This window comes from Berghia stephanieae, chromosome 7, assembly GCF_034508935.2.
Source record: "Berghia stephanieae isolate SIO BIC M18660-M18661 chromosome 7, UCSD_Bste_1.3, whole genome shotgun sequence".
In the NCBI taxonomy this organism is placed as follows: Eukaryota; Metazoa; Mollusca; class Gastropoda; order Nudibranchia; family Aeolidiidae; genus Berghia; species Berghia stephanieae.
In genome coordinates this window covers 33054008-33067794 of record NC_088366.1, presented here as the reverse complement: position 1 = coordinate 33067794, position 13787 = coordinate 33054008, and the positions used below count along the sequence as shown (strand labels likewise).

At 37.0% G+C, this 13787-nt stretch overlaps 1 protein-coding gene across 2 annotated transcripts in view; it reads left to right on the top strand.

Moving 5' to 3' along the window:
- LOC144977109 (carbonic anhydrase 2-like) overlaps positions 1-13787 on the top strand; it is a 96462-nt gene that overhangs the window by 212 nt on the left and 82463 nt on the right. The window contains exons 1-2 of one of the 2 annotated variants that reach the window (XM_078921908.1): positions 1-64; positions 5806-6319. The exon at positions 1-64 is cut by the window's left edge and continues 212 nt beyond it. In XM_078921908.1, coding sequence (XP_078778034.1) covers positions 6242-6319 — 78 coding nt within the window. In that variant the 5' untranslated portion in view covers positions 1-64; positions 5806-6241. Of the gene's footprint in view, positions 65-5805; positions 6320-9706; positions 10224-13787 lie in introns of those variants that run through there. The other variant, XM_078921909.1, reaches the window with a different exon arrangement.

Sequence of the window (13787 nt, the reverse complement as noted above, 5' to 3'; positions counted from 1 at the left end):
ATTATTTGTGTGGTGGTTCACAAAAGCAGTTCTTAGAAGTGTATTTTTATTGCAAAATGAAAAGGTATGTTTTATGGGTGCCAGCTAAGTCTTTGTGTACCAGATAATCTGTTCAACTCTCAACTGTACTCACTCAGAACATCTCGTTCTATAAACTGCTCACCACGTTTGCCGGTCAGACAAACCACAATCACGTTGTAAACAACACACAAGGGTTACGTTTAACTGCTTATAGATAGAATGCGCTTGGCTAAGAAGCTCACAACATTGCCATCCGGAAGTAAAACAGACCGACACAAAAAAACTGTGTGTAACCATGAACTTTTATAGTGTGGTTGATACAGTTTAGTGAGAATCACTCACAAACGCGGATGGTAAAATACAATAACAAAGGATTGAGTGACGTCATCTTCGTTCTATCTATAGAAGGAATGAAGTTGACCCCACTCGGCTCTTTGTTATTATTTACTACCGCCAGTTTGGTGATTAGTTCTCACTAAATGCTATCAATCAGACTTGATGAAATGTCTCGAATAGGAGGAATAAAGTTGACGTCACTCAGCTTTGTTATTGTTTTTTATACCGCCATTTGGGGTATTATGTCTCACTAAATTCTATCTATCATACTATATACCGTAAATGTTACACATAGTTTTGTGTGTTGGTAAGTCATATACGGCCGGCGGATGTTGTGAGTTTTTTAGTTAAATTCATAGCATCGATATCATCACCATACTGTCTATCCGTATATCAACACACTTGGAGCTATCGCCAACTCTTTTCAAAACAAACAGTCTGGGGTTTCCCTGTTTGCACGCCTGTAGTTTGTTGTGTGTGAAACAGCTTCTTTGGGAGTATCACATTATTTGTATGTGACAGTTCACAAAAGCAGTTCTGTTGAAATTTTATTTATGTGTAGATAGTATACGCTTGGCTAAGCAGCTCACAACATTGCCATCCGGTTGTATATATAACGGACCAACACACAAAACTGTGTGTAACCTTGAACTTTTATAGTCTGGATAATACAGTTAAGTGAGAATTACTCATAAACGCGAATGGCAAAAAACAATAACAAAAACCCGATTGACGTCAACTTCATTATATCTGTTGCAAAATGAAAGAGTATATTTCATGTAACAAAAGGGTACCATATGATCGGTTCAATTCTCAATTGTACTCACTCAAAACATCACGTTCTGTAAACTGCTCACCATGTTTGCAGCGAAACAAAACTGCAATCACGTTGTGAACAACACACAATGGTTACGTTTAACTGCTTATAGATAGTTCGAAGATGACGTCACTTATGTCTTTGTTATTGTTTTTTGCCATCCTCGTTTATGAGTACTTCTCACTAAACTGTATTAACCAGACTATAAACGTTCAAGGTTACACACAGTTTTGTGTGTTGGCCAGTTTTACTTCCGGATGGCAATGTTGTGAACTTCTTAGCCAAGTGCATACTATCTATAGAATGAATGAAATTAACGCCACTCAGCTCTCTGTTATAGAAAGTTCGAAGATGACGTCACTTAAGCCTTTGTTGTTATATTTTGCCATCCGCGTTTGTGAGTTATTATCACTGAACTGTATTAACCCGACTTTAAACGTTCATGGATACACACAGTTTTGTGTGTTGGTCCGTTATACTTCCGGATGGCAATGTTATGAGCTTCTTAGCCAAGCGCATAATATCTATTGTTTAATACCTACCGCCAGTCGGGTGATTAGTTCTCATTAAATTCTCTCTAATAGAAGGAATAAAGTTGAGGTCACTCGGCTCTTTGTTATTGTTTTTATACTAGACCTTAGATGTTAAATGTAACACACAGCTTCTCACTTAACGAATACATCATCACTTGATGCTATGCATTTAGGTAAAATATTGACAACTGCCGCCGGTCGGATAGAACTTACCCACATACAGAAACTATGTGTCACTTGAACGTTAAAAGTCCGATTTATTGAGAACGAATTACCAAAATGGCTGTTTAAACCAATAACAACGAGCTGAGTGACGTCAATTTCGTTCCTAGAATTTAGTAGAAACTGATCACCAGTCTGGCAGTCTAAAAACAATAATATAGTGACATTAACTTTAATATATTTATTTCATATGTTCGTCAGTTTTAAGTACAAACAAATTGATAATAATAATAATAATAATAATAATAATAATAATATAATAATAATAATAATAATAATAATAATAATAATAATATAATAATAATAATAATAATAATAATAATAATAATAATAATAATAATAATAATAATAATAATAATAAGTATGAGTAAAACACATAAGGGTAGGTGTGTGATGGGTAAATCTCTCATTTATGACGCTTTACGTTTAGCCAAATTACTCAAAGCATCCGCCAGTCGGATATAACGTACAACACAAAACTAATTTATGTAACTTTAAATGTTTATAGTCTGATTGGTATAATTTTGTGAGAACTCTTTAAAATGCTGGCGAAAAACTATAACAAAAAGGCGAGTGACGTCAATTTCGTTCCTTCTATAAAAGGTTAGAATGGAAACTGATCACCGAGTTGGTTGAGAGGATGATGATGATGATGATGATGATGATGACTGATGATTGATGATGATTATAATGATGATGATGATGATGATGTTTATAATGATGATGATGGTGATGATGATGATGTAAAAAAGAACTAGTTATATTATTTCATTGACCCATTTTAACACGTTATCTGGACAGATGGGTAAGGACGATTTCATGGCTTTTTACCATGCCGCCCCCCCCCCCCCCCCACCCCCGCCCGCCCTTCCCAACCCCCACCCTTTTTTTCAGGGGCTTTTTACCTACCTACGTTAGCAGAGGTTTTTCTCCTATCTTCTACAAGATGCTACCACGATCAGGCCGTTAGCATTCACTCCCCCTCCCTCCCCGTCCACACATAGCCAATAGTATTTTTCGCATAGTATAAAGAGGGATGCCAATTCTAATTGCGTGCTCTTCCAACTTTTGGGTACCCAATCTCATTACGTTCCTCTTTCACGTATATTAGTATGTTGACATCGCGTCACCATGGAAACGACTAAATCTTGGAGTGAATGGTCAAAGAATGAGAAGTCATCGATCGGAAGAGTAAGACGTTATGTTGAAACATATCGACATGATGTAAACCTTTAAAATCTATGGTATGATGTTGGTGGTCGTTAGACGGATACAAAGATGTGTTATAAATGTGTTTTTAATATACCTTGTAAGATCGGGTTATTTATAGCTCAAATTAAAAAAAAATTATAGTCTTCGGAGCCATAAGGCCCATGTAGCCGTAATTCATCCCGCTTTTGTTGAAAAGAATGTCGCAATTGCTTGTTACCTTTTGGATAGGATATTGATCTATCTCAATTTTTTTTTTTTTAATTTGACGTTCGAGCAGACAGTTTTACAATTATTGCTGGGTGGACAATATCGGTTTCAGGTGATGTCAAAGTTATTTTCTATGGGTCTGTTATTTTGGCTTAATCCAAGATTTGTCATATCATCCTGCCTATTGATAAAGGGGAAACTCGAAACGTTTACACCATTTTTCTATGTTAATTAAACTGGAGCTGAAATTCCATCTCGTCCTTGATTTCCATTTTTGGAGCTTCAAGCAGCGATATTTCCATTGTGTGCAGTGGAATTGTAAATACATTCTTTATATTTTTTACTTCAGCCTTTGTGGTCTTACATAAGGGGTCGCGATAGCTCCGTTGGTAGACCACTCGCTCCACACACAAAGGGAACCCCGTCCGTGTTCACCCGGTAGTGATTGGGTAGATGAGTCTTTTCGATCTGGCGGATATTCAAAGGGTTGCAAGCAATTGCTATTGTCCTCAGATAATTACTTTGTGGCCTTTTGGTATGACACTCGCCATCTGACCTGTAGGTCCGTGGTTCTACTCCAGCCGTGGGATAAGACCCTTTTATCACATTCATCCACCCTACCCAGGTGTAAAATGAGTTGCTGGCAAGAAACGGCTTTGTCTCTGTCGAAAAAAATAAGATAATATAATAGAGGTTACGAGACATAACTTCTTGTAATAAATAGCGGTAATATAATATAATAGATAATAGATAATATAATAGCGGTTACAAGGGGCTATGTCTCGTCTTACATGCCATGTGCTGCTTTTTGCTTTGGAACCATGTAATAACAAGGGGGGGGGGGGGGCGAAGTGGCCAAGTGGTGAAGCCATTGCACTGTGACCCGGAAGTCCTAGGTTCGAGCCCCGCTTCAGGCACTTTTGTTTTGCTTTTTTCCTTGGGCAAGATTATCAACCCCCAATTTTGTCACTTGAACTACATGGGTGATTCCTGTTGACGTCATGTATCTTGTTTGATGAATTATCTATATTCCTTCGTGGACTTTTAGGCGACGATATATATCTTATGATGTCGTGGCGGAAGGGTATAATATTTTTTAATAGCAGCGCGTGTGACCGGTAATCAGGAGTTCTGAGGTTCGATCCCCAGTCGAGGAAGACTGAGTTTTTGGAGACGTCTTTGTCTCTTGTATTTCCTCTTTCTTGCTTTGATAGTTCCATACACACTGTTTTCAGAACCCGTGTAAAGGGCTTTGAAAACATTTTTAGTGGATTATACACTGCATAAAACTCAGGGTGTGATACGATTGTGAATGTGATATACATTTTTATTTGTCATTTATTGATAAGGAATTCGGCTCATTTTGACATTGACTTGATACGCGAACTCTTGGGTCAAGGATTCATGCCTGTTAACCATTGAGACAGTTTATTTACACGTATTTTTTCCTGCCTCATCGGAGACGAATGGAAAAAAAATTGGGTGGTCCTTCTGTGCCCTTTCTTTTGTAATAGAATTACTAAATTTAGGGGAGAGGGGGGGGGGGGGCTTTCAATAGGAAGGCACAGTTAATTTCAACCCAAATTTTATAGGATATATTTAACTTTGACTGTAAACACCAGCTTCACTCCAACACAATACAAATTCCGGACGATTTCCCCTTGTTGTTTCCAGTCACCAGATCTGTGGACTGATCATACCTTTGATCGATTTTTACGTTTCATTGGATGAAATGCTACATAAATATCAACGACCTGGGGACGTCCCATCGTAAAGGAAGCTTTTGTTCCTTCAGTTCCTATAGTACCTATCGTTCAGTCCAATGCTCCCCATTTCTGGCTGTGAAAACAATAACAATAGCAAATTGTGACCCATCGTCTCAAAATGGTATAATGTCGGGAAGTACCAGATGGACAAAAAGAGAATTTGACCAGAGACATGGCATTTTACTTTTTATGCTCCTGAATAAATTGTACTTTTTCTTATGAATTGAACAAAAATTGTTTGCATAAGACTTTATATTGCTGACTATAGAATTTATTTTGACCATCTAAGCCGCTCCCATATTCTACCGTTTTGGGGAGGTGGCTCATAATTGTAGTCGATTTCAGACTGATTGAATGAAATGCTCCATAACTCTGTGGACGTTTCGTTGTAAAGGAGGCTTTTACTCCTTCAACTATAGACAGTTCATGTTGTTCAGTCCAGTGCTCCCCATTTCGGACTGTCAAAACAATGACGAAATAGTAAATCGAAGTGGATAATAACGTCGACTGAATGAAGTGTTCCATAAAATAGCAATGTTGTGTGGAAGTCCCTTTGTCATGGAGGCTTTTATTCCTCGGTTATAGAAAGTATGGGGATGGAGGGGGGGGGGGGTCCCGTTAGCTCAGTTGGTAGAGCTTTCGCTTCACAAGCTATGTATATTACATAATAATATTTTTTTGTTTATTACAGGACATGTTAACAACGGATAACATGGAACATTAGCTCCACTTCAATTACTGTCATCTTGCACATCATAAAGGCCAACCCCTTCCTGTCACCAGCCTTATAATATAATCTTAACATCCACGGATTCACAGATCACGGAATACCCAAGCAGCAATATTTTCATTCTTTACCTGAACCAAGACATCGATATCCTCGCCTATTCATCAATGCCATTTTGACCACGATAAACTCACACAATATTATTTTGAACTTTTCTATCGACTGATATTGCCTTGACCACCAAAAGCCCAGACAGCAAAATCTGCACCCATTTTTACCATTTGGTGTTAGGTGGGCCACAAAAAGCCCAGATAACAATATCATCACCTATTTTTATCCATTATTTTAACCATACACCATCTTCACTCTTTTCTATCGATTGATTCCACCATCACCCAAAATGTCTGACACTGTACTTGGAGTAAAACGAAAACACGAAGACGACAACAACCACTCAAATGGCGAAGGAGATCATGAGGTGAGTTTTCTTAACTTATTTATTTGACTGATTAATTTCTTTGTCTTTTTTTTTTTTTTTTTTTGGTCTTATATAGTACTCGTCGGATTCTCTAGAGCACCGAAATCCAGCACGCTCTGCAATACAACTCGCCGGAGCTTGGTGACCGAATGTATTGGTTATCTCCCGTTAGCATCGGATTTCGGCACGCTAGGATTCTAGCACGGAATCCTGCGAATACAATTTGTATTAATCTATTTTCTCCTTTTATTGTTGTTGTTTGTTTGTTTTGGGTTGTTTTTGTTTTTGTTTTTTTTGTTTTTTTTTGGGGGGTGGTTTTTTTTTGGTTGGGGGGGGGGGGGGGGGGGGGTTGTTTTGTTTATTTGGTCGGTTGTTTATTTTGTCGATTCAGCACTATGTTCTTATGATTATACCACCGATATTAATGGAGCAATTTGAACTTATCTTATGGTGGAAGAGGTTAATCCTTTTGAATGTTTTGTCCCCTTCTACGCAGCCCTGCCCTGGAATAAAACTGCTTTTGTGCTGGTAGAACGCTAGTTGAGATCATTTGCTGTGAGGGAGACATCCGGATTGTTGCTACTTTTTGTTTGAGGTGTTGTTTTTTTGTGAGGGTTTTTTTTGGGTTTTTTTTTTGTTTTTTTTTTGGTTTGTTGTTTTGTTGGTTTTATTAAGGGGGGGAGGGGGAGGGGATTATTAGGTGTTAAGCATTTAGATTTATCCACACCGACACATATCGCTTTGGGGCAGCGAGTCACAAATCTGAAAATTGTTTGATCTCACTCTCAACATGATGGAATTTTTCCCCCTTAAAGACAAATAAGCCATATGAAAAATTATTGAGAATGTAAAAAAAAAAAAAAAATAGATAAACCAGTCGCTTGAATTTGTGAGTTGTCAGATTGGTTAAAAACCAGTCTGGTCGATGGTTAATGAAGTTTATGGCGGAATCTTAATGTAGTTATGCTGATGTCATCTTGATGATATACAAGGTTATAAAAGCACATTATTGTCTTTTATTAGATATAGTTTTATTTGCAGGAAATAATCATAAAAACGTGGCGTCTTGAACAGAAACAATGAATTCCGACAATTATAATTTGCATTTGTATTTTTCCGACGCCTTACAGAAGAAAACATAGCAAGGGGGATAATCCATATAGAAAAAAGGGAAGACTTACATATTCTTATTACTCCCCTTGACAAGTAGACCTGTTCAGATTCTTCTTTATCCACCACTCCCCTTTGCTCATTATTCTTCCTATTTGTCGCCTCCTCCCCTCCTCCACCATCTCCTCCTCATCCTCCTCTTCCTCCCCAGCCTCCTCTTTCTCTTCCTCCTCCTCCTCCTCTTCCTCCTCACCAGCCTCCTCTTTCTCCTCCTCCTCCTCCTCCTCTTCCTCCCCAGCCTCCTCTTCCTCCTCGTCCTCCTCCTCCTCATCTTCCTCCTCAGCATTACAATAATCGGTATCGAAACTTATGTCATGAAGCCAATGGCATCTTCATCGTTTCCTAATCTGACAAATTTGAATTCCTTGCGTAGCTTCTCTTGTAAGATCTGGTAAAAAGTACTTTGCGATTGACTAGCGTTCTATCCAAAGGGTGGTAAGCTATTGCAATTGTCCGCCTACCGCTATAGAAACCGGGATAAAATGGGCCTTATGACACTGAAGGACCGCTATTCATATCTTGTCAACCACATTTCAGCTCTCGTTTGCTTGAGATTATTTTTAACTGTAATATTTCAAAAGCGTTTATGTATTGTTCTTTGTCATGAACTAGACATTAAAAAAAGATCCTATTCTGGCTTTAACCCTCTCATTACCACCCATATGAAAATCGTCACATTCGTTACGATGCAGCCAACATTTTTTCTCATTCTGATTTCTTTTGTACATCATCATATTTAAACAAAAATGTTTGCTGTAGTTAAAGTAGAGCTCGTTTAGCAGAAAAAATATGTATAGCAAGAACTAACAGCTTTTGTGTTTGAGTGAAGTTTTGGGGACAATCCGGAAAATTGCCGGTAAAGAGAGAGTTAATCGACGTTTACTTATTTGATCTGTTTTTCTAATTTGTTACTGTTATGTACTCACTGTTGCAATGGAAATACTCTCGAAACCAACTAAAAATATGGTCTATCTTAACAATGCAAATTAGAATGTGAAATTGAATGTAAGCTTCCATTTAATATACGAAAACAGATAAAATGGACGTTTCAGGTTTCCCCTTTTTCAACAAAACAGGATGCATGAAACACTACATGCGAATGAGATAATAATAATTATCACATTCGTCTGTAGTGTTTCATTCATCCTGTTTTGTTGATAAAGGGGAAACCCTAAACGTCCATTTTATCTGTTTTCGTATATTGAAAATAAGTTTGCATTCAATTTCACATTGTTATTTATTTCTTCGAGATTCGAGCAGCACCATCTACATTGTGTTAACAATGTTAAATTAAACTGTCAATAAATGCGTTCAGTCATCAGACCTGCTAATAAGTGCACATAGACCATAATTAATTGGTTGACCTGCCACGAATAGGGTACTGTATCAGGGTGAAAGTTCTCTCAAAGCTAATATTTTTTAATTACCTCCCTTAATATTTTTTAATAGTTTTGTTTTTGGCTGAAGAGGAGATTTTAATCCCAAACGTTTGCGGTTTTTTCTTTAGTAGCTTTTCTTTTGAGCACATTTTGTAGATTTTGCGTTATTTGAAATATCGCAATTTTTTTATTAAAAAAAGAAAATATTTTTTTTTTGTGTGTCTTTTTTTTTTTTTCATTTTCCCACTTTTCCTCTTCACTTTCTCTCACCTTTCATCTATCTTTAGATTTCAATAACAATAATAATATAACTATATTCTCTTCAATATGTAGTACAATGACAAATCACCGTTTCCATTTTGACTAGAAAGTTGTTATTTCATGCATCGAAAAAAAATTAAGATCACCCCCCCCCCACACACACACACACACACACACACACACACACACTAACACACACAACCTGTTTAAAGAAATTAAGCTTGAGACCTCAAAGAAGACATGTAGAGAAACCCCATCTCCAAGACCCTTTGAGAAGTTGCGGATCGTCCTGAATTATCGATATAGACGATAAATTCACAAATAAATGAATAAATAAATAAATAAATAAATAGCGAATTTATACAACGCCAAATATCCATTATTATCGTGGTCTATAGCGCTTAACATAATGGAAACTAACTAAATCATCAAACAAATAATATGCATGACATTATACTATTCTTACACTCTTGTTTTTTTTTTAATTCCTGACGTGTTTACAATCCAACCGCCGCTGCACAAGCTTGTGAGTGCGCGTTGGCAACAAAGTTCGAATTCCAAAACGCAGAAATCTTTTATTCTACCCCTCAATCGATTCCTATTTCGCCATCTTTGAATATAAGATATCTTTGAAAACATTTAAATGCTACTTCTTTTTAAAGAATCTGATTTTTAGTGAAATTTACGCTTGATAATCTGACGTCACAAATTATTATTTTAAACTTGATATCATTACACGTTACTATTTAGGGAGAGGGGTGGAATAAAACTTAATAAGCATGAATTTCGAAACGATATATCATGAAGTAAATTTTATTCTGACAGAAATGTAAAATGTGTTTTGTCAGTGTGCGGCATAATTCTTATAATTAGACCGTGGATTTATGTAAGTATTCGTGAGATAATGTTATCATCATCCTTGGGCTTACCAAAGATCTCATTATTCATTATTACGGTGGATTACAACACCAATTAAATAACCTTCTAATTATAGACGTTGAGATTAACCGACCTCGGCCTTCATGCGAGACAATCCAACATTCCTCATGACGTCATGTAAGATCTTGACGCATTCGGTCGTTTTCTCTACAAAGGTAAGGCAGTCCTTCAGAGCTATAAATATTTGTTTTTAAATATAAAATAGGTAAAATTCCCTCTATTCATCACATAGAGGAAAGTTGTTTCTAGGGTCTATTCCAAGGGAAGACTGGAATAACCCAGGCGTCAGCCGCAATGCAGCGCCGCAAATTGAGTTAGGGTGAGGTGACTTGCTCAAGGTCAAACAGCGCAACGGCAGATGATCGAACTCAGTACCTTCCGGGTACGAAGCAAAGACCGTACCGCTGAGCCACGCTGCCCCAAAGGCTCCTTCCGCACTAGGACAGGACTGTCCCAGGACGAATTTGTCCTGTCCCACTGGAGAAAACTTCTATTCAAGGGGTACCGCTCTAGGACAGGACTGTCCTGGGACACACTTTGCGTATCGCTTGCGCAAATGCATTATCAGTATGGATGAAATAGAGGTTGCATGTGTATGTGCTTTACTGCTTAGAAAAAAGAAAAATGGAAAGAGAAAACAATATTGGGTGCATCTTTTAATGACCCAAAGATTGCTCAAGGGTCAATTCCATAGACTCAATGGTGATCTCCGATCTTATCCTAAAATGTTTTTCTTGGAATCACCTCACTTTACCCAGGTGCAAATGAGTACCAGTTCGCTGATGAAAGTAATCTTTGACGGACTAGCGTCGATTCAAGAGGATAATAGAAAGTCAGCATGGCTCGGTGGTACGGTCTTTGCTTCGTGCCCGAAAGGTACCAGGTTCGATCACCCGCTGCTGCGCTGTGTGGCCTTGAGTAAGTCACATCGCCTTAGCTCAATTTGAGGCGCTGCACTGCGGCTGACGACTGGGCTATTCCAGTCTTCCCTTGGAATAGACCCTCGAGAAAAAATTCCCCTATGGGATTAATAAAGGGAATTTAAAAATATATATATATTTTAAACTGTTATCTGTCTGCTCAACGCTACAGAAACATGGATAAGTTCCGGATTTATAAGCTTAGGAGGCAGGATGGCCGAATGGTTAGCGCGTTGTACTCTGGACTCAGAGGTCCTGAGTTCGATTCCGATCGAATCCAATTTGTAATTTCCTAGAGAAAGAAAATTTACTCCAATCACTCACTCCATTCAGGTGTCAAAGGGTACCTGTCAAGCTGGGATAGTAATCTGCGATAGACTTGCGTCCTGTTCAAAGGTTTTCAAACAAATACGTTAATTGTCCGCTTCACGCTATTGAAACCGGGATAACTCCTACACCATTGGCTACAAGGCTCTAAAGGACTTAATTTGTCTTACAATGAGCCCAAGTGGCTCAGAAGGATTTAGTAAAATAAAATATTTTCATTGAGAATTCCCGAAATAAATAACGACAAAGATAATTTATCCCACAAGTTACCGAATAGATGTTTGAGACACGTTACTGCTGTGTCTTAATGTTTGACACTTCTTAAATTATATTTATAAACAAACGGTATTAAATTTCCCAAAATGTTTATGTTGCTTTGCATTCTGTAACGTGGTTTCATCACATAGAATTATTTTTTGAATTGTTCTTGCATTTTTATATTCAGAATTGAAATAAATAAATAAATAAATTATAACAATGTGAAATTGAATGTAGGCTTCAGTTTAATATACGAAAACAGATTAAATGGACGTTTCGGGTTTCCCCTTCATCAACAAAACAGGATGAATGAAACACTACCGACGAATGAGATAATGTGGTAGTGGCGTTGTTAAGATGCATAAACAAAAACATTGATGGGCAGGAAATTGTATGCTCTTTTGAGAGGAAGTACGAATTGAAATAGAGCAATAGAAATTTATAAAAGGTGTGTAATTAATTAAGTCAAAAGAGGGGAGGCGGGGAGGAACTGTGTAATGCAGGATAGAAAGTGAAATAAAATACAGTGTGGACTATTGTTGGAAAATAAATACAATGGAATTGGAAATAAATACAAAATGTAAGGGATGTAGGTATTAGTATACAGCTCATCAGTGGGAGTAGCAGCAGCAGAGGCAGTAGTAGTAGTAGTAGTAGTAGTAGTAGTAGTAGTAGTAGTAGTAGTAGTAGTAGTAGTAGTAGTAGTAGTAGTAGTAGCCATACGTTACTACTACTACTACTACTACTACTACTACTACTACTACTACTACTACTACTACTACTACTACTACTACGCTACTACTACTAGTGCTCTACTAGATGGGCTATTTTGGACCACCGCTTGTTGTGTGTTTATACATTAAATAATGTTATGATCATCCTTGGACCCATAAATACTTCATTATTATGAAGTGTTACAATATCAAATAAATAACCTAATAATAGAAATTGAGATTAACCTACGTCGGTCTGCATGTAGTGAATGTGAGGCAATTCAACATTCCTTATCAGGTCATCTAGCATCTTGACGCATTGTTTTCAAAAAAAATTTCTTGAGATTTTGTATAGCGCAATATCCACAAAACGTGCTCAAAGCGCTTTATTATTATTATTATTATTATTATTATTATTATTATTATTATTATTATTATTATTATTATTATTATGACGAGATTATTAATGATAATAATGACAATGACAATAACATTATAAGACTTCTGTGTACTTTAGATGAAATAAATAAAGAATGGGCAATGCCTATCTCGTACCTTATTTTATATGAATCGACATTAATATTTTTATGTAATGAATTCGCAAATCATAGAGATTAAATTTAAAAGAAAAAAAGAAATAATAATTATATATAAGTCCTAGGTTTAAGATTTTTGTCAAACTGAGTGTCATGCACATCGAAGGACGAGGTTTCTGGCCAAAATTTTAAATACATAAATTTTTCTCGAGTACGGAAGTTAAGTGGTTAATTAAGTAACCCTCTTGTAATAGATATTATGTAGGGCCCACCTGCCTTGTCCTTCATCTGACGCCATTCCACATTCCATGTTACAACCGTTCTGGCCAACTCTGAAATAAAAAAAACTTTTTTTTTTTCATGTTGTCCAGTAAACTTTTACTCCAATATTAATCGATTAAAATAACACTTTTTCTTGTCAAAAATGGTCAAACCTGAGAATTCACAATATCTTCGAAGTTTAGGATTTTGAATTTTTCGGTACCTTTGACAGTCCTTCTAATGTTTCGATATTTGAATATAAAGTTTTATGGCCAAAATGTCAACAACAAAAAAAGTGTTTTATCAGAATTTGGTTTAAAGACATCATTCATCCAGTAGCTTGAATTTGACATATTCTTTACGTTTTCATGAGAAAGACATTAACTACAAACATCCTCACAAAATAGCTTATTAGTTCGTTTAAATCTTAAAATGGACATTCAGTCGATGACAACATTGTATGTGTGTCTCTGTGCTCTAGTGATATGACACTCGCTTTCGGATCGGAAGGTCCTGGGTTCGAGCCTCACTCGGCGCATAGTTGAGTCCTTGGAAAAGGCTCTTTACTCACATTATTTCACCGTACTCATGTGTAAAATGAGTACCTGGCCGTTAACAGTGTTGTCTCTATCGGAAAAAAATCTGTAATATCGCCTAACAGGCGTCATGTCTCGTTCTACATGTTACATGTTGCTGTTGGTCAT